We start from the raw sequence: 27915 nt of genomic DNA, 5'->3' as shown, positions 1-27915 counted from the left end.
GAAGATTAGGGTAAAGAGTAATCGGAATACTCGGTATCGATTTTGCCTACGTTTCCTATATCAATAATGTAGCTACTTAACTTTTGTTTGAACCATAACAGGAAACGTAATTATCTATAATGTAATTTCTTACTATACGGATATACGCCTAGCCTGCCAAGTCTCACTACTGGACTTTCACCTAGACAGAGTATATTTGTGACTTACCTGTTTTTGAAATATCTTCCTGTATTCTGTATCTTCCTCCATGATCAACTTTTTTCGGCAACGTTTCGACATGATAATTTTCAACATAAAGACAGCGGTCCTACTTCGTCGCTACGCAGCCTCGACTGCGTTGCACAACACTAACCACGTGAAGCTAGCGTGGGGTGCGGTACGAGGTGCGTGGGGAAACGAGGCGTTCCCAACCTCGTTCCGCACTGTGTTAGCATTATTATTTGTTCAGTGCGGTACGAGGTCTAACAAACCCGACATTAGGTTGGTGTACCATAGAACTAGGAATCAGTAGCACATCACAAACATATAGTTATCACTCTCCTACACTGAACCAGACGGAAGTTATGCCTCTCGCACCACAGAGAAGTTAAAGTTTTTTCTTACCGCTATAACGACCAGACATGGACGAGGTGTTTTAAGCCGCGTTCCGCAGCTAACGTGTTAAACTTAAGTTCACATAAGTATTAATTATTTACCTTTATATTTTTTCAAAATATCGCAAAAAAATATAGTTTATCGTTCCCTCGCTTGTGGTGCTTATGAAAAAGTGAGTGGCGGTATAACCTCCCCTCGAGGGGCGCAAAGTAATTTAGGGTGACTAGACGCCCCTCGTCAGCGAGGGGAGCTGAATAGCCTAAGGAACTCGGGTTACTTAAGTTACGGATTTTGTTGAGCCCTCCATAGCGAATCTCGTTTGGTTACGGTTTCAAAATGTGATGTATTTTTTTGCATTTTTAAAAATATTTTTTTCATTTCGTTTCCGGCAATCTTCGCTGATTATTCAAATTTATAAGTACCGTTTGTTGAATTGCTGTGGGCTTTTAGAGGCATCGCTCTGACGACAATTATTTCGTCTGATTCTATTTTCGTTTATTGCTACCAACTCTTTCATTTTAAGTATTTCAAGTCGTAACTTATCTAAAGTAATAAATAAAGTCTCCTGGTTTAAAAGTTCAATGCAATTGAATGTATTTATCAGTGTACACATATTAAGAGTCCATCGCTTATGCCGCTATACTTCTTGAATCCAGAACTTATACCTTTTTTGTTCTTCAAGTCTTCACGTTCTTTTCGAATGATTTTCAATTCATCGAGCTACGTCCGGCTGACCGTTCCATTGCCAATTTAACCTACTATTATTAAGATTAAGAGCATAACATACCAAAGAGATGATTTGATACTTTACAGGCAACTCTATGACAGACTTATTTTACGTTCATAGAGACCGTTAGAGTAATAACTTCAAGAATCCACGACATTCTTCCTTGCGAACATTGCAGTAGACCTCATATAATTACAAGAATAATTATTTCCGAGTATAATTGAGTAATTATCTTGATGAGACGCCATGATTACTTACGCGCTGGTTATGGTTGCATGTCCATAATTTGTGGTTTATTTCTGCACAAAGAGTGGAGCTTAATGTTAGGTGTTTTTTGTAGAAAGTAATGGAACGCAAAAATTATTATTTCTTAAGTCGCTATTTTAAAAAAGCAATTCTCGGTTAAAAAGTATGCTGCTAGTTTGAAATTAATCTTCAAATGTTTATTTAATTTTAAATCGATGTGTACGATGATAGGTAGGTGATAATGATATTTAATTTTCACTGATAGAAGTAATGTTCAATTTTTTCTGCCCGTAATCTCTAGGATAAAAAAACGTTTTCATAAAATAAATATGTCTTCGCAGGAAAGGTAGAGACGTTGAGACGTCGAATTAGTTAGTTCAGGCAGAAAAATCATATTGGTATTGTGAAGATAAGCGCATGTGCGTTTACAAAATATATATTATTTTAAATAATAAAGAGTTATGTACTTTAATTACATTTATTTCTATAATTATGTACTGTAACATTTATTTTCTATAGTCGAATACACAATTAAATCGAGTAGCAACGTGGGTAGTTTGTGAAATAACTAGCTAGAGTTAGTGTTTCAAGTAGACAGTTTTATGTAGTTTTATTGAGCTTTTATGGCATGTGCTAGTGCCAATTAGTGCTGTGTATCTGAGCAGGGTTTATGTGCCCTGTATAATGTGGAGGAGGTATTATTATGCGAATAGGTATATACTTTCTGGCTCTACATTCTACTGTTTCTCGTCCATGTGGTCTCGAGACTAGTGGAGAGTTACGGTATCCCTTTCTCTTGTAAAAGGCGACTAAAACAGGGCTTGCAGGTTGCAGGCAGTAAGAGTGGAAGTACATACCACCCATCCAAGCCAGCGACTTCGGGAAGGAAGATATTATGTGTGTCCGCATATCGTTTTAACCACTCAAATATGTGGTGAGCCATCTGGGAGGGTTTAGTGAGTGATCACACAAAGATGATTAAATATATGTATTTGTATAGAAGTCAATTATTTTAGAACTAATTGTCTGGGAAAGGGTTTATTTCTTTAATGTCCGTTAATTCATTGACGATTTTAAATGAATTGGAATATTCTTATTACAAACAGAGCATGGTATTCACATAATACATTAATTAGTGCTTTACATAATAATGAAAAATACTTTACAACTATAAAAATATTTAAAAATTAAATAGATACGATACATATCGAAAAAAGCGCATCGTTTTCAAATGAATATTGCTTTTTTTTAAACAATACAGTATATATTTTATTTAATTGATCTACTTTCTTCGTTTTTCTTGAATCTTGATTCTTGTACTTCGTATTCTTACCTTGGTATCGACATCGTGGAAGGGCACAGCAAACCAGGGTTTCCCGGTCAAGCTCTTACGGAAGCCAGCCTCCCGCTCCACCGGCCCCTCAGGCGTGCCGACGTGCGCCCACAGCACCACTTGCACCACCTTCAATCTCGGATGCACCTTCTTATACACCTCTTCCAAACGCACCCCGAAATCATCGCTCGTGTCACTTATATTCGCAAACGAAAAGTAAATCCCACACACACTACCTTCCCCGTCCTCCACACAGTCCCCCAAAGCTTCCAGGGTCGCAATATTCTCGAACTTCCCGCTCTGAGTACCCGGCGAGTCGCACTTCACTAACACCCGCCCGAAAAGTTTTTCGCGCCAATCCATTTTCGAATTAATCACAACGGCTGCCAAAATTCAAACAGTAAGACCCATTGCACACGATTTAATTCTCAAGTTTGACTGGTTTAATACTGTAATTATTTTAATTTATAATTTAACGTATTATTACAGTTTATATTAGTAAATATACAAATTTATTTAGTCGTCAATATGTAATAACAACAGAATTTTTGTTCAACGATACTGGCAGCTAAGTTTATTTTTATAATTCGATACGCGTCCGTCGCGGAGCAACGACCGATCGTCCCCGCAAACAAAGAGAGACTGGAGGAGGGAAAATGAGGGAACCCTCGCCATAGAACAAGTATTTAATTGAACAGGTAAGTTTAATGAAAGGCGTCCGACCGAGAATAAAATGTAATGAGCTTTATGGTTCGGAGAACACCGCGTTTGTAACTTTTTCGTTTTTCAGCAGGATTTATTGCGCGGAGTTTAACATAGAATCGTAAAAGATATTTAAGTCGATTGGAATATTATAATATATTTTAAGCTGCAGTTGAACGTTTACTTAAGTTACCCAGAAGGATAGTTCAGTAGGTAGTAGAAGAGAAAACCTCTTAATTAAAATTTACGAATAAATTATAAAAAATATTTTCTGTTAAAGTTATATAAAAAGCAACCTAATAATTATTACACTATACTATAATGCACACACACAGATAATAATATGGCTTACCATATTAGTATATGATATACCATTTCACTTTACTGTTTCGATAAGATGTCCTATGAAATTAAGAAATAAGTATTTTCAAAATTCTCTTTACTGTTTATAAATAGCAATTGCTTAATTTTATTAAAAGTGATCTTCACTGACACAAGTCCTGCGTAGGCATAAAAGGTGGATGAACATTCTGTATAATTAGTAACGTAGTCTATGACGGTCCTCTCATATCGCACGTAAAACAGGATTGCAAAGCTCGAAAAGCTCTCTGAGGGCGATGCAAGGACATGCACTTTGATTTTATTGTTTTTAAACTTCAGTATATTTTTATTCTATGCATTTATACAATTAACTTACATTGCATATGGTGTGGGTTATATAACTTTACTATACGAACGCTTTGTTGTAGTTATGGCATCCTAGAAATTTCTAGGATAGTTACATATGTGAATAAGTATTCATTTTTTTAAGAGTAAAAATTTCATATTATTAACAAATAGCTTCATTTATTCATTTGGATAGAAATTGTTTCCAAGTTAGTTAATCGAGATTTTTCCGACTAAATAAATTCCGCGTATTTTTTTTATAATATAAGAGTAGCAGATGAGCATGCAGTCCACCTGATGGTAAGTGGCTACTGCCGCCCATGGACATCTTTAATCAACCCCAGATATGATTAGACATTCCTACCTGAGGTCGGCCACAGATGCGCCGCTACCCCTGAGGACTAAGCTGGAAAGCCTCGGAAAAGTATGTCTCCATTACTACTGTGTGTATCGGCGCTATTGTGGCCGACCTCAGGTAGGAATATCTACTCCTATCTACCATCAGGGGAAGTGCATGCTCGTCTACTTCTCCTATATTATAAAAAATAACTTGACTTGAAATGTTAGGTTAGTTTATTTAACGATCAACCTTAACCAATTTTCGTTTACTTAGTTAAAATAAATAATTTAGATACAACTAAAAAAATGTTAATTTCAAAATTAGTACCATTTACATTGAAATGAAATGAAATATATTTTTTTGTATAAGTCTGTTGAGGCGCTTCCCGGTATTTAATTACAATATTTTTTTCTTATACTACTACCGGATCGGAAAGCGACGTCTTCTTTACTTTTATAACACGTGGACGAGTTAATCTGCTGACCCTAGTAGCACACTAAATAGATGAAGGTGTGCAACAGAAGATCTTCAAAGGGTACAGTCACTTCAACGGGTGTTACTGGACAAAGGGTAGGTACTGGGTTCGATATTGGGTTTGTCTTTTTGTACTCATAGCATCCACAAAACTATTATTAATACGTATCGCATTATTTGGTCATAATAGCATAATCTATGTGAGCATTAAATGACTAGTCAATATTTTCCAATCTAAGTACCTATTGCACGAATACGCTTATATATTCATCTAATTTCTCCTATAATTCTATTCCTAAGCTGTTCACTCTTAATTTCTACAGCTAAGCTCCGTTAGGAGTATAGGTGTTCTGTTCTTTTAAGTTAAGATTCTTTGATAGTGTAACACTTAATGTAGTAATTATTCCTAGACCTATAAATATAAAGCTGTTTTAGCGTATGGGGATTCTGGTATATTAGTAACGAGCTGCCATCTATTGATGTAGAGAAGAATAAAAATACTTCCTGAAATTCTGTACTTTGTTTTTATAATAATAATCAGTATTTTTTATTTTTACCCTTAAGTATACATTTAATTAGGTTTATTTAGAAGGTTTGCGAGATATCGGTTTTATATTATTTTTAGACCTTACTATAAAGTCGTGTGTGTGCAGCTCATTTTAAGACTATTTTGGATTCATTTCCAGACGACCAATAGACAATAAGTAAGAGTCAAGTCAACTGTCAACAGTGGCAACTGTCAATGTCATTGTAGAGTGAAATATTTTGCCGGCAAGTTAACGAAAATAGTGAAAATACGAAACGTTCGATTTTAATTTTTAATCAATTCTTAATTATAATGTATATATACACCAGTGATAAGAAATAATAGTTCTAGTCATAGTAGTCATAATCCTGGCATATATTATGTAGTTGATAAATCAGTGGGGTACATATTTATTTTTGTGAGCCTATATGTGAGCGATAAGTGCATATCAGTGTATACTACTACTATACTTGCTCACTATATTTTGCACATTCATTTAAAAAAAAAACAGTAAATTAGGTCCTCACTCCACATAATTGTATAATAATAAAAGTTTTATCCTCACTTTTATGCTTTTGTTTTGACGAAACTTCTAAATATTCTTTCTACTACAGTGTCTAATCTCATGAGTATTATGGATAATGTGAATCATGAAAGAAAACTTCAACAAATCCTTGAACGTGTAAACAAGGAAATAAGTGATGGTAATTTATATATAAACTTTTAATTTATCTCTTGATAATATTATAACTATTTCATTATTATTTTAGTTAATGTACGTTAAAAATAATAATAATTTACCTATTTATAATGTATGCACTTTGCTTCCAGATGTATTGGAGAAAATTGTTAGTGCACAAAGGAGATTCAAGTGCAGAGATAAAGGTTTGATAAGACTCTTTCAAAAGGTTTCGGGGACTTCGGTGTAAATCATGGACATATACAGTAATATATAAGCTTTCCTTTGCCATAGAAGAACAAATATTCTTCAATCAGGGGTCTTTTTGAGAGACTATGTATTGTATTACAAACTATGGCTACACACTTTTTAGTCCATGCAAATGTTACTGTTACTAATGAAGTAATTAATTATATCTGTTAATTGAAAATGTTAAAAATAATTTCAGATACACAGAATGTGGGAACGATGACTGAGGAACTACAATCTGGTGTTTCTACAGCATGTGTGATTAATACTATAAATAATGGTGAGTTTACTCTTAATCTCTGATCCAATCTACGTTATATAAGCTATGTATAATTATTTGGTCCAATATTAGTAATTGCATTAAAAACTTATTTTTTAAATAGCAACAAAGTAGCAATGGAGCATGATGGACTAAGATTTTTTTATATATAATATGTAGTAGCAGACGAGCATGCAGTCCACCTCATGGTATGTGGATACTGCCGTCCATGGATATCTGTAATCAACTCCAGATAGGATTAGATATTCATACCGGAGGCCAGCCACAGATGCGCCGCTACCAGTGAGGACTAAGCTGGAACGCCTCGGAAAAGTATGTCTCCCCTACCACACCACAGATGGTTCCGTCATATGTAATTAAAATTAATCACCGTGATATGTAAGTTATCTTTTTACCAATATGAAAGAAGTTTTTCGGCATTGCAGTGGTACTTTCCAGTTCAAATTATTTACATGTTTTAATACAAAAAATATTTATATCTATATTACAAAATAATTATGTTTATGTTAATAGTTGAGAAATCTACAGCGGCTGAAAAGCAAGCTACTAAGAAACGTAATGCAGAAGAGAGGAAAGCAAATCAGCTAGCTAATAAGATATACAAGCCAGGAGAGTGCATGAAGGTAAAGAGATCAGTTTTCTAAAATGAAATATTTTATTCTAAAAATTTTTTTTTGGGACATCAATAACCTTTACAAGATTATGCGAAGAATGAAATGAAGTAACCACTAATATAGTATAATCGTTCTGCATAAAAGTGGAAAGGTGTGGAATGTAGATGCCTTCCAACTTGTAAGTTATAAATAAGGTGATCTGAGTCCTGAGGAGTGGCAACATCTGTGTTTGGCACAGATGTCTATGAAAGGCAGTACAACACTTACTGTCAGGTGGACTGTTAGTTCATTTCCAATTTTAAAATGAAAAAATCTGACTAATAATTTGAATAGGAAAAAAAAAATTTCCACATCTGTCATTTCCTCTGCTTAAGCCCGCTCCATACTCTCGCGAGAATCTTGCGAGAATCTCGCGAGAACGCGAGAAAAACCCGTTTCGTATAGGCTGCACATTCTCGTTTCTCGTGCTTTTCTCGCGTTCTCGCGAGAATGTGGAGTGGGCTTTACAATTAAATTCCAGCACATGACAGTGGAGCTGCACCCAGTGCTGTCCGCGGCGTGGTACGCGGCGGACGTGTCGCGCGAGCTGGCGGCGGCGGGCGGCAAGCTGCGGGAGGCCGCCGCGCTGTGCTGCCCCGCGCTGCTGCTGTGGACCCGCGGCGTGGCGCCCGGCCTCAGCGCTGACGGCGGCGTGGTGAGTGACTGGTGTGGTGATGATTATATAGTCCGCGCCAAACTACTAGTCCGCTCTGAATATAGAAACGAGTCGCGTCGCAATATCAAATTGCAGATATTAGCGAGGCGATGAAAGCGCGGGACTCTCTCGGCATCCGTCCGCTGCCCGCTCTCGCCCACGGCTGCGTTAGTGTGCTCTTACGTTACGGAGTATATACTAACTGTTATGTATTAAGATTTCATATAAATAGTGATTGTCAAAACATGTAGGTAGGAAAACATTTATGAATAAAGGGTTTAGTTTTTGCTTGTCAAATCAACTGGAGTGTTTCATTTTACTAACTAAACCTACGCGCAACATCTTCAGAGCGGACTAGAAGTTTGGCGCGGACTATACACTATATAACACATGTCCAGTGGAACTGCACCCTCTGCTCGCCTCAGCGTGGTTCGCAGCTATATGTATATAGAGAAGACTAGTGTGGACACTTCGTAGCCCATAAATAGATGTCGCCACTAGTATTCCATACTATCGAAGTTAAGGATACGTCTTGCAATAACGAGATGGAATACAATATCTGGATTAAAGCTTTTTAATTTTGCACAGAAGTCTTTGTTCGCAGATTTTCTTATATTTAATCAACGTTTTTAATATGTGTTACAAACTTTCATAACTACCCATGTTTGACTTACGAACTCTTTCTACGATGCATTTTTCAAAATTATATAAGAAAGAATAAAAGAATAATTACATGTGAAGTAAGTCTGCATTAATTAAAAATCCGTTTACAGCTAGAACTTGCCCCAACCCAGATCAAATGCGACAGAGCCCTCTACATCGCAACAGCTGATGAAATATCAGAGTTTGTGGCATCCAAAAATCTTTCACAGAAGATGGACAACATGGCCCAGCTGACTGGCTGCAAGATGACATTGGTTGTGTTTGGTGTTGAGGACTATTTCAAGTGAGTGAGATTTTTCAAAGTATGGCTTATGAGGCTTTATATTATGGTTTAAGATTTACTTTTCACTCTATATATTTGTTAGGCGCGTTTGGGCGTTTGTTAAGGAGGAGGGTGTGGCCTAAAAGTCCAAAAGAAGTGGCACAGTGGAGATTGGGCGAAGAAAACAAAGTCGATTAGACTGTAAATATATTTTCTTTAAATTATAGTAGACTTAATGCAAATTGCATTAAGTCTATTATAGTTTTTTTGGTTAATAAAGGATATCTAGATAAATAAGGGAAGTGTCCAGCATAAATAAGCTTGTAAATGAAAGACGTTTTCTACACTTACAGTCCCACAATAGGATTTGTCTTGGGTGCCATGGACACACACAAAGACGATAACAAGAACACCCAGACCTAGTAATTTAAATTCATTATTCAAATTCGTCTGGCTGGGAATCGAACCAAGGACCCTCTGCAATCATAGTGTTGCTTTCTTTATATCTTTTATCTTCCTATTTTCAGGCCATCGGGACGCAAGAGAAATAACGTTCAACGTCAACAGATGACTGAAGTTGAATTGGAAATGGCAATAACGGGTAATCTTATTTCAAAGTATGTTAAAAAAGTAAATATATAGGAATTGTAATGATAATAACAATTTAACGCAGTTTAACAAATAAAAAAATAACAATAAAGATTATTGCGATGCTTACCGAGCCAGAAATATTATATTTTTATGTACCTATAGATGATCAAAAAGAGTTCTGTAAGAATCTACACATAATACTACATACAGAGTGCATTTTTCAAATGGGCCTTCAGGGGTAAATCCTAAACTATATGGATTAGAGATAAAAACACCCTGTATTATTCCACCATTTGTAAAAGTCACTGCATAATACATCTACATAAAACAAAAACAATGTGAGCCGTCACGGGACGCCTGGCAGATGTGAAACATCGACATTATTTTGTAAAAGTAATATGCAGAAAAGAACATATTGTGATAGGAACTAAATATGTCATAATGATAAAATAAAATATTACGATTTTTGCGCATGGCGACGCGTCGCCACACCGTACACACTAGTGCATATAGACTGTATATATATACCATCGTATAGCGTGGCGACGCGTCACCGCCACGACATGCGTCGCCACGCCAGAAATCGGTTTTACGTGCGGCTATAGATGTTTCACATCAATATTTTTGACTTATGATATTTCATCAGATTTGCTGGTGACAGCCAATTGTGATACTGTGAAGGTGGAGACGCCCAACGAGCTGGCGCTCACCGTCGTCCACTTCACCAAGGCCATAGCGGAAGCACCTCACAAGTATGCTTTCTTATTCAAGTAGCAAACAATCAAGTAATGAGATTTAAAATTCGACGGACGTACAACTAGTCTTCTCTGGAGTGACCACTTATTTCAGCTGTATGTTCGTTTGCTAGTTCATTCTCTTAAAAAAACATACAGATGCCATGCCATATAGATAAGTAACCCCAAGTGTTAAAATTTAAGCTCAGCCACAGAATCATTGTTGCCTCTGAAGAACAGATTTGAATTTTTCATGTAACTGTAGTGTTTGCATTTACCACAACCAGCAAATCAGAATATAATAAAGCGTGTAGTATGGATTCTTAAGTCATTGACTTAAGTATTTTATATATCTAATTTTCATTTATTGTTTTCAGGCAAGCCAAGAGACAATGCGATGAACAGGCACAATTCTACATGCGAGGTGACAATAAGAATTGCGTAGCAGTAAATAAAAACGGTAAGGTGACTTTACAAAATTTATTATTACAATAGTTATTCCATTTAAAAAACGAGTATTTTATGACTTCACATAGGAGAAATTCACCTTGTTACATCAATGATACTTAATTGATATTTTAGTGGAAAACATATGTATTGCAATCAGTGTTGCCACATGCACTGTAATTACAGTAAATTTACTGTATAATGTATTACAATTTTACAGTGTATTTGACTGTATTAGACTAAAAATACTATATTTGACTTTATAATTCACTGTACTTTCATGCTGATCTACTGTAATTTTTTCATCAGTGCACTGTAATATTACAAATCTGACCTGGCAACACTGCAATAGGACTCTGTTTACTTTGTTTATCTATGTCGTCACAAAATAACTGTAGATTTGTGTATTGTCAGGTGCGGGTTTGAGCAAGCTATGGCAACAGATGCTAGCTGTTCTGCCGATGTCGAGCTTAGAGAGGTCGAGGGCTCTGTGCGCTCGTTACAATTCTCCTAAGCGGTTGTATGAGGTATCTATGTATATTCTTCTATTATCCATTTCCTATATTCTTATACTATGAATGTTTTTGAAAATAAGCATGTTCCTTAAATTTGTAATTAATTCATTATTAATCATTACTTCCTACAATATTATTACATATATGATTTATAAGTTTGTATTAAAATCAGTCATATTACAATTTGGCTATGTTGATTTGAAAAATTCACCCACAAAACATGATATATTACCATATGTATTATACCATGTTTTCAGCCATTGATCTAGTAAGAAATCATCAAATCACTTTTTGCTGTCAGAAGTCCATTGTATATTTCGTATTTTTTTACATATGCCCAAAATATCCTGTGTAATATTTTATAGGAGCTCCACACACCGTCCGGCGTTGCCACGATAGCGGATATCGGAGTGGCGCGCTCCGCGGTGCCGGGCAGCGTGGCGCGCCGCACCGGCACCGAGTTCGCACGGAAACTGGCGATACTCTTCACGTCTGATGATGGAGACGTTTTGGTGCAGTGATGTATAGTGTTACTGACTTAATATTGAGGTTATAGAAACGACATGTGTGGCGGAGCGGTAACCATGCCGATCTGGGTTTGATCCCCAGCCAAACGGATATCTGAATGATGAATTTAGATATCTGTTCTCGGTCTTGGTTTTGTGTGTGTTAATGGCAACCACGACACAGGGAATCCTAGATTCAGGCTTGTGAGTGAGGAAATGTTATTGTTACCTAAGAAAGATATTCTATAGATTACTAGCAATACGACTGATGTTATTGTAAGACTGCTTTACAGTGTCGATAAGTCTAATTATAGGGGTGACAATAACACCTTTCTTTCAATTTGGTCAAAAAAATCATGTCCAGGGGCTTTAGTGGCCAATTAACAATCTAGGTCATATAAAATGTTATGATGTTAGGATTCTTAATAATTATGTGATGATTTTGTGTGTTTTACCGTTTTACTATTGAATGTGCCTTTTTGTAATGTATCTGATTAAATTTTATATACTTCAAATATTATTATTATATGACTAATTTATTATTATTTTAAGTGCATATTTAAGTTATGTCAATGAATAAGAAAATAGAAATAAAATATACATTTTCATCTGTTTTTTATTTATTTATTTTGTATGTTATTAAATACTAGCTTTTACCCGAGGCTACGCTCGCTGTCAGAGGTTTATCTATATCTAGGATACAGTATTTATTTCGTGATAAAAATTATCTATAATACACCCTTTTCGACCTAAAAACTTTCACAAACTTACTTTCGCATTTATAATATTAGTATGAAAAACCCATAGATATATTATACTAAGGATAATATATCTATGGAAAAACCATAACAGAGTTGACAGCAATGCAACATTGGCAACTGATGTCACTCAGTTGTTCTTGTCATTCCAATAAGATTGTTAGAATTGTCATTTCAGACAGGTATACAAGAAATCCAGACCTAACCTCTTATCTAGTGCAATAGTACGGCATATCAGTGAAAAATCCGTGAAAATATAGTGAAAAACCAATTGTTGCATAAACCATGGCTGTGTTTTTATCGAGAATTGCGTTTCCCGCCATCAGAGGCGCTGCGTCCAAGAGTTTTGTTTTATCTTCTGCACATGAATTAGTGCCGGTTAAGAATGCATTTTTTTCACCAAAAACTAGTGTTTTAAGCCTAATAGGAGTAAGAAACAGTACAAGTGATACGATCCAACCGACTATACCCTTAGATAATAAGTCCATACCCTTAATTAAGAAGACTATGTACAAAAAAGCGGTGCTCGAAGATTTGACGAAGAAAGAGGGTCATTACCTGACTTTTGCGTACGCGACGGCTAACGCGTATGACCTGAAGGGTATACGTGAAGGTCTGCTGCATCAGAAGCTGTATGAGCCTGGAACGTAAGGTTTTTATACATCGATTTATTTTTGGAAAAAATGACGTAATAGTCATGTGTACCGGGAATAGGTAAACAAAATTCTTAGAAGAGGAAAAGAACGAATTTTCCAGTTAACTTCAGATTATAAGTCTATAACATTTTCCTTGACATGGTATTATAGGTACATATTTCAATGAATAGTGTGAAGAAATCAATCATTTTGATGGAATGTTATGAGATAACAAAAATACAATTGCACAATACTTACATTTGAAAATAACTTTGGTTATAAGTTTCTGTGCAATTTGTATAGCTATGGAAAATACTTGCATATTTTTTATGTTACTCATAATTCTGGTATTTTATCTTTTTCTTTTGTAATTTTATTACTTTATATATTGCATAAAATCTAGCTATAATAATTTTTATTTCTTATACATTTTATAGTTCACAATCTTTAAAAAGTAAATTAAATCGTAAAATAAATGAATCACAATCTATTTAAGTAAAGCAAATTCAGAATGTTTATAAGAAAATTCTTACAAAATTGTGTTTAACTTAACATACTATACCTTAGTAAACTCGCTACCTTATAGACTAGATTTCAAAATAAAAGATTGATTGAAGGCTCATCTCTTGCAGGTTAAGCGCACAAGAAGTAGGTGATGTGATAGTGGCCAACGCGGTGTACAGTGTTGGTGAGGAGCCGAGGCAGTTCATCATCTTCCGCGAAGGTGCTGTCGTGTTCTGGAACTGCACGGAGATTGAAGCTAGTAATGTGCTGGATTTTATTAAGCGGTGAGTTATTGTGAAGTTATTCTGGTACTAACATTATTAGGTTTTGTTGAAAAAGAGAATTTATTATTAGTAGCAATTTGATTATATTTGTTTCTGTATGTATAAGTATAATTACTTGAAAAATTAGGTGTTTGTCTTAAGAATTTGAATCTAAAGCTTATAAAGTGACTAGCCAATATGTGTTTTATTATTTAAATAAAATGCAATATCAAAAAAGTTAAAAACATTTGCAATAAAGTTGTGTTGATTAAATAACATAAAAGTATTGTTTAACATTCCAGATATGAAATAGAGGGCTACCCTAGAGATGTGATCGCAAGAGAGAGGGAAGTTATGACCTACGTTTATCAACAAAATGCGTAAGGAACCTTTAAATATTTTATAACATACATATTAATGCACTTATTGTATGTAGAAACTTATGTTACACAAGATAATTTTGAAATAAAAGGAAGTTATTTTTGCAGGAAAAAGTGCTCCCTACAAGAATCATGCTTTGTCCTGGTTCCCGATGGAGATAATTCAATGGAAAGGTATACATTTAGGTGAGTTCCAAATAAATATATTTTATAACTCCTGAAAAACATCCAAAACATAGTACATACTTTAACACTGAAATCCTTCCTCCTTACTAATATTATAAATCCAAAAGTAACTCTGTCTGTCTGTCTGTTTGTCTCTTCTTCACGCCTTAACCACTGAACCGATTTTAATGAAATTTTGTACAAACATAGTCTGAGACCCGAGAAAGGACAAAGGGTAGTTTTTATCCCGGAAATCCCACAGGAACTAGGGATGGCGATCTAAGATCGATTAATCGGAGAATCGGTCTTTTGGACCAAAAAAATTGATTATTTTAATCAATATTAGTAAGTATTAAATCCTAAACTATGCAGCCGCGAAAGCGAAGCCGCGAGCAAAAACTAGTGTTATAATAAGTTACAGTAATTACTTGTAACAATGCACCTGTGACTTCAGATTGAACCTCCGTTCTATATGAAGTTGGTTACAGATGTCCACAATCTTGACAAAAATAATTAACTGAAAAGGTGGGTAATGTGCCTATGCACTACCATAATTTAGACAAATGCCATTACACACCCAGTAGTGTTTAACACTCTCTCTGTAACTGGGCAGTCTGATGAATAAGAAAGCCCATGGTGTTAGTACTTCACAGTAATTCTCCAACGGCACAACCACTACACCTATTTCTGCCTCATAACAGCTGTGTTAAGCGCTGCTGTATTCCGGTTTTCCGAGGATTTCTAAGCTAGAAAAACTAGCTAGCTAGCTCAGCGCATCTGTGGCGCACCTCAGGTAGGAATATCTAATCCTATCTGGGGTTGATTAAAGATGTCCATGGGCGGCAGTAGCCACTTACCATCAGGTGGACTGCATGCTCGTCTGCTATACTAATATTATAAAAAAATCTATATTTCCATTGGCAGCCACGCGATGGCGCAGTCCGCTCGGCTGGGAGCATGGGAGGCTCGCTTGGAGGCGCTGGCGTCGTCGCTGCGCAGCCACACCGCGCTCATGGAGAGGGAGGGCGCCGCACACGTTGAGAAGAAGGAGGTCAATATTTTATTTATTTATTTATTTAATGTGGCCTTCTCCACCAGTTAACCCTTGTTGATGAAGAAATGTTGTGGTGGGTGTTATATATGTATAATATTTTTTACAAGTTTTAAACTTAATGAGGAATTAAGTCAATATATATGATACATACACACGCACGCACGCACGCACACATACATACATATAAGTTTGAACTTTTCCCTCATAGACATAGATTAGTAAAAGATTATTCACTCCTATCAAGAAAATGTACCCCGTTTTGAGAATTGAAATAGTTGCATAAAAAAGTTTTGCACCGTCTAAGGGCTAAAATGTCCCTAAAATATTTGAAATACTTATTTATTTATTATGTAAATTACGCAGTATTAGTTATTTACTTGTAAATTGTCTCTAAAATGTTTTTTATTTGTCAAGAATTTAAAAAAATAACTGACAAATCTGCCGTTTGTGACTTCATTCAATTTCACGGCGGCAAAGTATCTTTACTAAACTATCATTATTTATTCCAAAATTTATTATTTTTATATTTATTATTTTATCTATGCTCATGAATAAGAATCCTGAAATGTTTATTGCTGAATATATTTGTCTGTTGATGGAAGTAATTACTTATCATTATGTGAATTTCAAGCTAATTTTCTGCTCAATCACAAAGAAATGTTTTTATTTCCAGGTAGTACGCAAGTTAGGAGAGTTATTCTCTCTAAGGCATCGACTGAATGTAGATTCAGATCTTTTAGACACCCCAGATTTCTATTGGGAGGAGGAGAGGTTAGAGAGGCTGTATTCTAACACTGTTGCCTATTTCACGATACCAAGACGGACACGGGTAAGTCGATTTTTAATAAAATTAAAACTGAAATATTAGATTTAAAAAACAGTATTTTGCTAGTCGAGAATTACTTGACATTATTTTAGAAGAAGAAATCCCACCGTATTATTCCATTATCTGATAATGTCGCTTATAAGGATCTAATTCTGAAAAGTAATGATAAATGACAAACTAAACGAAAAGGCTCATTTTTAAGAAAATACATTTTTATCACGTCTGTAATCAACCCTGAACTAAGCTGGAATGCCTCGAAAAAGTATTTCCTTTACCAATTCCATCAAGCCAGAACACAAAAGCGCTTAACGCTGCTGTTTTTCAGTAGAAATAGATTGGCGATGATGCTGCCGGAGTCAAATCAAAAAGGGTTCTACCACTTTTTGTAGACAGTCACAGCTTCCTTTTTTTTAAGTTATGTAATCTACCGGTGCTTAGCGATTATTTTCTTGATCTATACTAATATTATAAAGAGGAAAGCTTTGTTTGTTTGATTGTAATGAATAGGCTCAGAAACTACTGGACCGATTTTAAAAATTCTTTCACCATTCGAAAGCTACATTATCAAAGAGTAACATAGGCTATACTTTATATGAAATGTTTTTGATAAATAGATTTTGAGGCAGTACAAATTTTGCCGGGTCAGCTAGTATCATATAAATATAAATATCATGTTTTTTTTTCAATAACCTCACATGTATACCCAGGTGCTGTTAACAGTTTCTTTCCAATAACTTCACTTGCATCCGCAGGTGTTAAACGAGCGTATCAGCCACTGCGCGGAGCTGCTGGAGCTGCTATCCTCGTGGGCGGCGGACCGGCACCACGTGCGGCTGGAGTGGATGATCATCGCGCTCATCCTCATCGAGGTCTGCTTCGAGCTGCTCCACGCCGCTGAGCGGTACTTGCCCACGTTCTCTCTACATGACCAGTGATTCATGAGTGCGGGTGTCATGGGTGTAGTTATAGGTGTGACGGAGGCGGGTCTGGGGGAGGGGGCGGAATTGACTCATGAGTACAACTGTTATGGGTGTTCACCGGTACTTGCCTGAACATGACGATTGAGCTAGGAATGGAGCTGTTGTGGGAGTAGCTGTAGTTAAGGGTGGGGCGCGAAAATAGGGCTACCTCCCCCCCTTTTTCGCCAATATAGCTTAGCTTAAGTTAAAAGAAATGCAGGGAGGATCCAAATCTAGTGATCAGCTGTCCAAATTAAGTTGGTAGCTAAGTAAGAAAATGTTTCTTTCTTGTCTATGCTATGAAGGTGCAAGGAAGGATCCCATTAAATTCACCCCCACCCCTCCTATATACGCCTATGGTAGCTGTTAAAATTTCAATATGGTGCCACCACATATTCTGACGCTACTCTTATTGTGGCATACTTTTTAATGGTACTACCGCCACCTATGGCTTTACGGTGCAAACAAATATAATATATCATATGTTCATGTTCATGTACATATAAACAATATATTATTTATATTAATGATCAGTACATGTACATATTGTTATGTATCTCATGTATTAAGAGCATTTTTAGATTGATAAAAAATACTGGATATTTTTCTTGGATTTGAGCATTTAAGATTTCTTTTATCCGTACATCCATCCACAAAAAATCGATTAATTTTAGGTTTTCCCAATATATTACTATGCTGCTTCATTTTTGGTTAATAACAATTGCATTTAAAGTGCAGGACAATAATTTATATTATTATTATATTATGGGCATTTTGTTGGTATTTAATAATGTAACATGGCTTTTATTTTTATTAGAATTTCAATTAAGTACTTGAAACAACTGAAAAAATATATACAGTAAGAGGTTATACTTCTTTGGCGTAATTAATAAAATATATTTTTATACATTTAAAGTAATTTTAAATCATAGTTTAATGAGCAAAAAATCAATAGACTAAAGTGAATATGACATACATAGATTAGTAAAGATACTTCGCCGCCTTGAAATTGAATGAAGCCACAAACGGCTTTATTAGTAAGTTCTTTTTTGAATCCTTGACAAATAAAACCATTTTTAGAGAAAATTTACGAATAAATAACTAATTTACGTAATAATTACGTAATTTACGTAATAAATAAATAATTATTTCAAATATTTTAGGGACATTTTAGCACGGAGACGTGGCAAAACTTTTTTCCGCAACTATTTCAATTCTCAAAACTGGGTACATTTTCTTGTTAGGAGTGAGTAATCTTTACTAATCTATGATGACATATGAATAATTTTGGCGCGCAAATCTTCGTGCCAAACTAGAGAAACGCTTCGTTATTTCCTAAACGCGCCCAAAAGAAGTGTAACTTCACATATAAATACTAACATAGTGCTGATATTATAAATATATCTACAGTAGATATACATATTATTATAAGTAACTATGTAAGTTTATATGTAGTAGTAAATTTATGTAATGTTATGTAAATACATATATTTGTGTATTAAATGTATTATATAAATGTAACGGTAAAACATCTATATCGGGTTAGTGATGCAAAATACATAATTAAAAATGTAACAAGATATTTTTTGAAAAGACTTCATCAATGTGATATCACTAAAATATGAAAAATCAAAGAACATTTAGTTATATGTAGTTATAATAAAATTATATGTTTTATATTGTGTTAGTAAAATAGTAGTAGAAGTAGATCTGTTTATATAATAAGTTAATTTTGTATGTAGTAAAATAAATCGTGCTTATTAATAATTGTGTGTATTTATTTTGTCATCTATAAAGTTAGCTTTAACATATTTTATATATACATTTAATAAAAATATTTAGTAATCTAATTATTCCTAATCTGGGTCATACTGGGTGATAGTATTTATTAGTAAAATTAACGAAATAAAGAAAATATAATATAGGTCATTAACCTATTGAACTGATATGTCTACTAATTTCTCAGGAAGTATTTTCTTAGATAAAATAAATTCATACATTCGTACTAATCCTCTCTGATGTTGGTTTCGCTTAGAAGATAGAAAAAAATAGACAAAATATATAATAGACACTCAAGATTTTCGTACAAAAGATTATTCCGTTTCGCGATTATTTCGGGAGTAGCAAACTTTTAAATATGAATAATTAATTAACAACTAAAAATTATACAAACCCGTATATAAAAAAACATAAATGTATTGATAAAGTTCCTTATAAAATCCTCATAAGTGACTTGTGTGCCGGTTTGCTATTTTATATAAACAGGAAATAGGTATATAATCTATAGCGTATTCAGGCATCTTACGCAGTCTAACGTTGTTTTATACATTGTTTGGATAGCATGTAAAAGGTTATATTTAATTATAATACATGTAATCAGTAATAACTTAAATGGTAATGTTTGAACGTGGGAGAACCCTTTGTGGTTCGACTCCGGCGTCACCACCGCAACATCTATTTCTGCCTATTAACAGTAGTGTTAAGCGCTGGTGTATTCTGGTTTGAAGGGTGTGGTAAGGGAGACATACTTTTCCGAGGCGTTTCAGCTTAGTCCTCAGGGGTAGCGGCGTATCACTGGCAGACCTCCGGTAGGAATATATAATCTTATCTGAGTTTTATTACAGATGTCCATGGGCGGCAGTAGTCACTTACCATCAGGTGGACTGCATGCTCGTCTGCTCCTCCTCTATTTATGCTAGTATACAAATTAATTGCGGCATTATTCCCACAGGAGCTTACGAGTGACGGTGCAACACGGCTTCGAGCGGACACACTTCCCACATGACGTGGAAGACTCGTTGTTCCAAGAGCTATCCATTATCGATACGTGATCAGTGATTGTGTGAACTTACCGTCTATCCTTTATTATTAAAGCTAGGATTGATCTTTGAGTGATTTTGGGGAATTATGGTTGCTAAGGTTTTCGGAAGGGGTTGACCCGCGACCTCTGGATATACGTATTAATGGAGTTTTATATTCACTGTTAAGCATGAATTATATCACTGTTTAAAGCATGATAGAACCCTTTGTGGTTCGACTCCAGGGGCACCACACACTAATTTCTGCTTTAATTTAAGCGCTGCTGTATTCTAATTTAAAGGGTGTGGCAAGGGAGAGACACTATACGAGACATTCCAACTTATTTAAGTATAATTGGCATATTGGTACCTGTGCCCGGTCCCATGTACCATTCCAATCAGAAATAAATATTTTAATTTTATCTATTTTTAAATAGAAACAGAAAATATTCCGTTTCGTCGGTTCGGTTGGTGTATATACATATATGGTTATATATGGTTGTTGATACAGTATTAAATATTTGTAATAAAGTATATTTTCAACATTTGTATTTTATTGTACATTTCCGTTTATGGCAAAGCGTGTTCCGTGTCAGAGAGAATTTACGGAGATTTTATTTTGCTATACCTGTTTTATCTCAAAACACACGAGACCGCAGATTTGTGCGGGTAAGTTTCCGCCTAGGTTACGGAGGCGCCTGCAAACTGACAGATTGGTAGGTATAAGTATAAAGTTGCCCACTGTTACACCGGAAACGCCAGGTAGCCGCGCACGCCGGAATTAAATGACGACGAGAAAACTGAAACATTTACTTACACACATTTTTACATAGTACTACTATATTTATACTAGTGTTGCGGTTCCGCGTCCGCAGCGGAGGCGGAGTAACACTCTGTGAGGCACGTAAAGACATTTGGCAAAGGGAGATCTCCCGCCGGGCTAGGTGATCATGCCCGGGGAGCGGTCGCGCTCCGACAGTCTCAGTTCGGAACTTGTATATATGCAAGATATTTAGAAAATTTTGCTAGCGTGATTCAGCAGCGCCATCACTTGACGAGTAGCAGAAATTCGCTACAGAAACATAGGTTTTTAATTATTCGAATGAGTGATAAAATAATGCAAATTTTGAAAAAAAAATTAAGGATATGAACTGTGTGGAATGTGATATTTCAATTTTTGGTAGACAAACAGTGGATAGATTGATTATTCATACCGGGCTTTAAAAGAATGAAACTTTGCAAAGAAACTCCTTATAAAACAGACATTAAGCACACAAATTACTTTCGGAAACTCATCCCCTAAGAGCGCCAAATAAGGGATGAAAGCTCGTTAATTACAAAGGTATATCTACGTAAAATCGTTCTTTGTTTACTACTCAACTTACAGTTATAAAAGACAATGCTAGACAAAACAAAAGCATACAAAGTTAGCTATTGTTACCTCGCACGCACGACTCTTATCGTGGTACGGCGAACCACACTTCTAACAAGACATTTACGCTCTTTGTGTCATAATTATAGGGACTCAAGTCGTGTGAAAGAATAAAATGCAGTGCATTTTGTTGCTCACTGTACGAAAAGTAGACGACACAAGTGCGGACATCATTATGATTTCATTCAACGCAATATCTTCCGTATTTCTTGAACATAAGGGTGATTATAGCGTGTTATTTACTGTTATTGGGAGATACTTAGTGGCCTACCGTACATTGTTGACCGGAAGTGTAGCTGTCAATACTCATCTGATTGTCACGTTTTAACACGTTCGTGACACTTTCGAGGTATTTATAGGTTTTGCGTGTCGAGTGGGTGATGGAGTGCTATCACTATTGCATAAGTACAAATGGAGCTATTGGCTCTATCTGCCTGTAAGACTATTAAGTAATAATTATCTAGTGTTAATGAAATTGAAATGTTTGAAAGGTGATAGAACCAGTATTTCTAGGGTGAAGCATTCTGCATTTCGGTGGAAGGATGTGGTTGCCGGCTGACTGATTTGAAGCTATCATCTTAATAATTGTATTAAAAAAAAACACGTTACGAAAATCGTTTATCCTGACGAGCTTGATGAGGAGAATTGGACAAAATTATTAAAATCATGTATTGTCATCGCTTCTTGAAAGGTATTCAAAATTTTAAATTAATGGGACCGTTCAAAGTGGGTATAAATGGAGTTCAAAGATTCCGTTACATACATACATACAGGTCAAGCTAATAAAAGCGTGGTTAGAAGTTGCAATGCATCTTTGATTGACCTTAAGTAAAATGTTGCTTCTATGTGAAGTTGGTTACAGATGACCATGGGCAGCAGTGGACCCTTACCATCAGGTACACTGCCTACTCGTTAACTGCTTCTTATAGAACCTTTATCTAAAGCCATGAGGGAAGATAACTTTTAAATCGTACACGTAGAATTATTTTTTATCTTCAAAAGGGGGTTGCAATTGGCCTAAAATACATGGCTTTGTACACTGCCAGGCTACTAGTAGGCCAGTAGGACAACGCAAAATTCGAAAGCTTTGTTTTAACGTAGAATTTACAGTTGCGCATATAGTCCACCAAGTGACATACCTATGATTAGGGTCCTACCAATAGATTAGTACTTCGCCGTCTTGAAATTGAATGAAGCCACAAACGGCTTCTTAGTAAGTTCTTTTTTTTAATTCTTGACAAATAAAAACATTTTTAGAGAAAATTTACGAATAAATAACTGATACTGCGTAATTTATATAATAAATAAATAATTATTTCAAATATTTTAGGGACATTTTAGCACGGAGACGTGGCAAAACTTTTTTACGTAACTATTTCAATTCTCAAAACTGGGTACATTTTCTTGTTAGGAGTGAGTAATCTTTACTAATCTATGGTCCTACCTAAGGTCGTCCACAGATTTGTTGCTACCCCTGAGACGTACAAAGGCTTTCCCACTAAAAACCTATTTCCCATCTTTATCTAAATTACGTCAGATTTAACATAGAGGCCATGTGGTAAAGGAAATATTATATGAAACTGGTATATGTAAAGTATAAGTCGCAATGGCGTTTTGGTTATGTTTCAACGCAATCGAATTTCTAAACCAAATCCGAAAATAGGTATACCTATACCTATTTGTATAATTTACACCGGACAATACAATGTCTCTTAAGTGACTCAATAAAAACATGACGCACAACTCTATAATCCATTAAAATAGATAACATCTAGCCAGACGACTAAACATCCCTCTTTTATCACCCCCGATTCGCGTGACGCGGCCCCTGAGGGCGCATGCGCGTTCGCCCGCAGTTTTTTTCGCCCAGTCAACTGTCAATCGTCGGGGGTGGTCCCGCGTGACACCACTAAGTCTCAAGGACCAATTTAACGCGATTTCACGAAAACGTCAGCCGGCGACGCGATTTTTGGCATTATTTTGCTTATCTGTGACATATCCCGCGTCTCGATAACATATCGAATTAGTTTTACTACGTTTCTGTATATTGTTGTGTTTGGTTACGTTGTGTTTTTGTGGCAGGACGGTCTCAAGGAGGTACAGCGGCGAAGGTATGTCTTATTAACGTGTCTATACATACATCACATAAGTAACGTAAGCATTATTTATAACGTTATCGATACGATCATAGATTGCGCTAGCGTAAACATAGATAATACAGATAATAATAAATTTGACATACACAACAATAACAAACATATTTTTATTAATAGTTGTAGGACATTATACCGTGTACGTTGGATAAATATTTCTATTAAGGTATAATTGTACTTATGCAAATAATTTTTAAGCAAATACATTATTAAGAGGTCTTCATAACGCTCTCAAAATTGTCTAAAGCTTATCAACACGTGGCTGGCATAGCTAAATAATAAATTTAAACCCTTCTCTAATAAAATCCAGTAGTTACGTCGTAGTGTCTTTAATAATGATGCTTGTTACATATCGATCTAGGTATTTAGCTTTAGAGGTATACCTAGAAGGAAATAATTATTTTAAATGGTGTAGGAAGGTAGTCGTATAAGCTTAATTAGTTTTAAGGAAAAATGTTCCACATAAGTGATGCATTAGACCATTTTTAAACTGATTGATGGTAAATGAATTACGTAAAAGAAAAATGTACGAATAAGATAATTGTCTGGGTTAGATGCCGACGGCGCCTGGTTCAAACACCGGCGAGGTAGACATCTAAATTACCTACCTACTAGGTAATGTTCATATTATGATATTAATTTCACAAAAAATAGGTATTACCTTATGCAACTAACAACATTGTTGGTGTTGGTTGACTATCTATCGATTTAGTAAGCTTCATCCCAAAATAGTTATAAATTGTCAGGAATGTTTTACTTTGTTCAAAATTTCTTAAAATTTGCGGTAGGTTCGAGAACACTGCAAATGACCTCCGACAAGGTTTACCGACTGCTATCATGATTACAACTGATCTCGACGGCTTAACGTGCCCTCAGACAAACTACACGATAGTATGAAAATGATTATTTCTGTAACTGTTTTCTTTTAACAATCATTTTAATTTTACTACCATTTCTTCTTGTATTTTAGTGCACTATTCCATCCATCAGCCTTTAATAGTCCACTGCTGGACATAGGCCTCCCCTAATTTGCGCCTCTATGACCGGTCTTTAACTGTTTGAATCTAGCGGTTTCCCGTGGTCCTTGTTAGGTCCACCATTCAGTCCACCTGGTAGTCCTGTACTCCTTCTGCTTAAAAGTGGTCTCATTCGAGGATCGTCCTACCCCATCTGTTGTCTGCCCACGAAGGCCGTGGTGAGCCCATTGCCACATCAACTTGCTAATTTTGAGAGCTATGTCACTAAGATTACTATTACTTTTCGAAGTTTACGAATTTTTCGAAGTCTATTAAAATAACAATCTACCATCAATTCTGCTCGTACATTATTTCGTTGTCAAAAATATAGGTAGTTGCAAGGAAGAGCTAATTTTAAGCGAGAGAATGATTGCAGGCAACCATTTGAACAAAAACGTCTCAAAAACGCCACAACACCCGCGGGTGCCATTGTTAACACACAATGGCACGTGGAATCCTAAACTCGTTTCCAGCTACCCTTGCTCCCAGGGGAATGAAGGCTTTGATACAATCTGTTTATAGTTAGGTATATGAATGGTTTGTTGAGAATTGAGATAATAATTAGTTTTATCCTGTTATATTCCTTTTGATTCCTGTTAAATACCAAAAAAAATTTTAAAGGTATGTGAAGTCTACCAATACGCACTTGGCCAGCGCGGTAGACTATGACCTGACCCGTGCCCAGTAGTGAGAAAATAATGGGTTGATGATGATGATATTCTTTTTGAAAAATGCTTTGCTCTTGCCGCGGTGGTAGCGAAAACCGTTGAGGGTTCGGGGTTCATTCTTCGGCTAGGCATAGGTTTGAATCATGAATTTAGTGTGTGTTATGAAGATGGTGGAACCCTTTGTGTTTCGATTCCGGGGGCACCACCCCTACACTGGTTTCTGTTGGCCGACCTAAGGAATCTGAACATCTGGGGCCAGGCAATCTGTACTTATCACTTCGTACACCCGTGACAGTTTTTAAATGAAACAGCGGCAACAGCAACAGTTTATACTGCAGAAATACGTGTGCTGGTGCTTGTTTATAATATAGGAGTAGCAGACGAGCATGAAGTCCACCTGATGGTAAGTGACTATTACCACCCATGGACATCTGCAATCAACCCCAAATAAGATTAGATATTCCTACCTGGGGTCGGCCACAGAAGCGCCGCGACCCCTGAGAACTGAGCTGGAACGCCTCGGAAATGTATGTCTCCCCTACCACACCCTTCAAACCAGAACATAGCAGCGCTTAACACTGCTGTTATGAGGCAGAAATAGGTGTGGCGATGGTTTCGCCGGAGTCGAACCAAGAAGGGTTCTACCAGCTTTAAAGCTTCCCGAAATAAAACCACGAAAAGTTTACCAACATTTAATTACATAATTATGTAATTGCTATTGACAATTTTGTAGAATATTTTCTGAATTCTAAACCAATATAAGTCGTCATTTGCCTACCGCGAAACTCATAAACTTTTTATACAATACAACACGATCGTGCCACCCTGCGTGCCGGTCGACTTAAAAAGTTTACAAAAATAAAATAAGCCTCCAAACTAAACCTTTTACAAAAGTGACCCATTTATAAATCAGGATGCATCGATGGGTCTGAGTTGATACGGTTTTTTATCATTTATTTTTGCCTTCAAAATTTAAAAAGTACCTACCTGACTTTTATTCTAGATTTCGAATATTTAACTCTTCAGGCTGATTTCCTGCTGGCTACTATTCGTTGAGAAACTATAAAGCTTTAAAGTTGCTTTTTATAATTTGAAAAAAATTGACATTTTTTTCATATAAGATCGAACAAAAATATCTGATTTTATATAATAAATAAGTATTCATATTAATACGATTTTCTTCGTTCCTATTAGTGATCGAAGACGATTTTGCAAAAAAATGTGACACAATAGTCGAAGATAAAGATTTTTCAAAAATAATGATAAAATTTACCTGTTGTCTATTTTCTGTTTAAGTACTCATTTTTATAAATTATTACAATGTAAAAAATACGTCTTTATTCCAATACTTATTCTAATAAAAAACTAATAATTAACGAATTGTTATATTTGTGACAAAAAAAAATAATGATATAAAACTGGTAAAAAAAGAATAATTAACAAATTTTATTTGTGACAAAAATATTCCACAGAAATGAAATTTCGACCCTGCCAGGATTCGAACCTGGAATCTTCTGATCCGTAGTCAGACGCGTTATCCATTGCGCCACAGGGCCGTTGTATAATGGGGTGAAATTTTTGTTCTGTACCGTCGCACAAAAGTAAATAAAAATAATTCCTTGAGTATTTTTTTACCCGACTGCCTGGGAAGAGTTATGTTTTTCGGTATCTTGTATGTTTGTATTTTTTTTTACTTATAATCTTCCAAACAGTTGGATGGATTTCGAATTTCTACAATAAAGGTATCGTTATCTTATATTAAAATTCTCGTGTCTCAATGTTGGTTACCGTACTCCTCCGAAACGGCTTTACGGATTTTCACAAAATTTTATATGCAATTTCAGTAGGTCTGAGAATCGGCTACTATCTATTTTTCATACCCCTAAGTGATAAGGGTTGTTCACCCATAATTTTTTTTTTATATGGCAACTCAACGCTTGTCGGGTCAGCTAGTATTTCTCTAAAATACCAAAGAAAATAAATGACTTATATTTAATTTTAACTTGTTATGACGAAGAAATAGGTGTGGCTTTGCCTTCGGGGTCGAACCACGGGTTTTTCCTTTATGAAAGATTCTCAGTAATGACCAACTATAGGGGTTGCAAAACTATTTAATAGAGGGGTTGGTTGATTGCTTCACGCGAAAACGATTAGCTTCGAAGGGCTTCGGGATTATCGTTCATAATAACGAAATGTTACTTATGTAAGAATTCTCGCGGCGTTCTGCTAATCGGATGAAATTAATTATTTAATTTAATTAATTTATTAGTAGTGGTCAATGTTACGACACTATTATATTGGTCACTTTTTTATAATATAGGAGTAGCAGACGAGCATACAGTCCATCTGATGGTAAGTGAATACTGCCGCCCATGGACATCTGTAATCAACCCCAGATAGGATATTCCTACCTGAGGACGGCCACAGATGCTCTCCTACCCGTGAGGACTAAGCTGGAACGC

The 27915-nt window shown here is 35.7% G+C and overlaps 3 protein-coding genes and 1 non-coding gene across 4 annotated transcripts in view; 2 read left to right on the top strand and 2 right to left on the bottom strand.

The window, feature by feature from the left end:
* Window positions 1–3555, bottom strand: part of LOC140746026 (nucleoredoxin) — a 65727-nt gene extending 62172 nt beyond the window's left edge. The window contains exon 1 of the mRNA XM_073078007.1: window positions 2901–3555. Coding sequence (XP_072934108.1) covers window positions 2901–3263 — 363 coding nt within the window. The 5' untranslated portion in view covers window positions 3264–3555. The remainder of the gene's footprint in view (window positions 1–2900) is intronic.
* Window positions 3556–5870: 2315 nt separating this feature from the next.
* mms4 (Methyl methanesulfonate sensitivity 4) lies at window positions 5871–12026 on the top strand. Its single transcript, XM_073078006.1, has 11 exons — window positions 5871–6312; window positions 6440–6493; window positions 6736–6816; window positions 7330–7439; window positions 7951–8124; window positions 8898–9070; window positions 9577–9650; window positions 10287–10392; window positions 10752–10834; window positions 11236–11348; window positions 11702–12026. Exons 1-11 carry the CDS (start codon window positions 6234–6236, stop codon window positions 11855–11857), a joined length of 1203 nt encoding a protein of 400 aa, XP_072934107.1. The 5' UTR covers window positions 5871–6233; the 3' UTR covers window positions 11858–12026.
* A 729-nt stretch (window positions 12027–12755) lies between these two features.
* Window positions 12756–20274, top strand: LOC140746024 (required for meiotic nuclear division protein 1 homolog). Its single transcript, XM_073078005.1, has 8 exons — window positions 12756–13247; window positions 13868–14023; window positions 14305–14382; window positions 14491–14568; window positions 15472–15598; window positions 16275–16430; window positions 17180–17328; window positions 20118–20274. The coding sequence occupies exons 1-8, from the start codon at window positions 12886–12888 to the stop codon at window positions 20215–20217; spliced, it is 1206 nt and encodes a 401-aa protein (XP_072934106.1). The 5' UTR covers window positions 12756–12885; the 3' UTR covers window positions 20218–20274.
* A 6662-nt stretch (window positions 20275–26936) lies between these two features.
* On the bottom strand, window positions 26937–27009 carry TRNAR-ACG (transfer RNA arginine (anticodon ACG)). Its single transcript has one exon. It is a non-coding gene; the product is annotated as a tRNA-Arg (tRNA).
* Window positions 27010–27915: the final 906 nt, after the last annotated feature.

The sequence above is a fragment of the Epargyreus clarus genome, unplaced genomic scaffold (genome assembly GCF_041222505.1).
Source record: "Epargyreus clarus isolate Ecla_fem2 unplaced genomic scaffold, WU_Ecla_fem_2.2 ptg000012l, whole genome shotgun sequence".
In the NCBI taxonomy this organism is placed as follows: Eukaryota; Metazoa; Arthropoda; class Insecta; order Lepidoptera; family Hesperiidae; genus Epargyreus; species Epargyreus clarus.
Note: the sequence above shows the minus strand (reverse complement) of the source record. Positions and strands in the feature narration are given on the sequence as shown.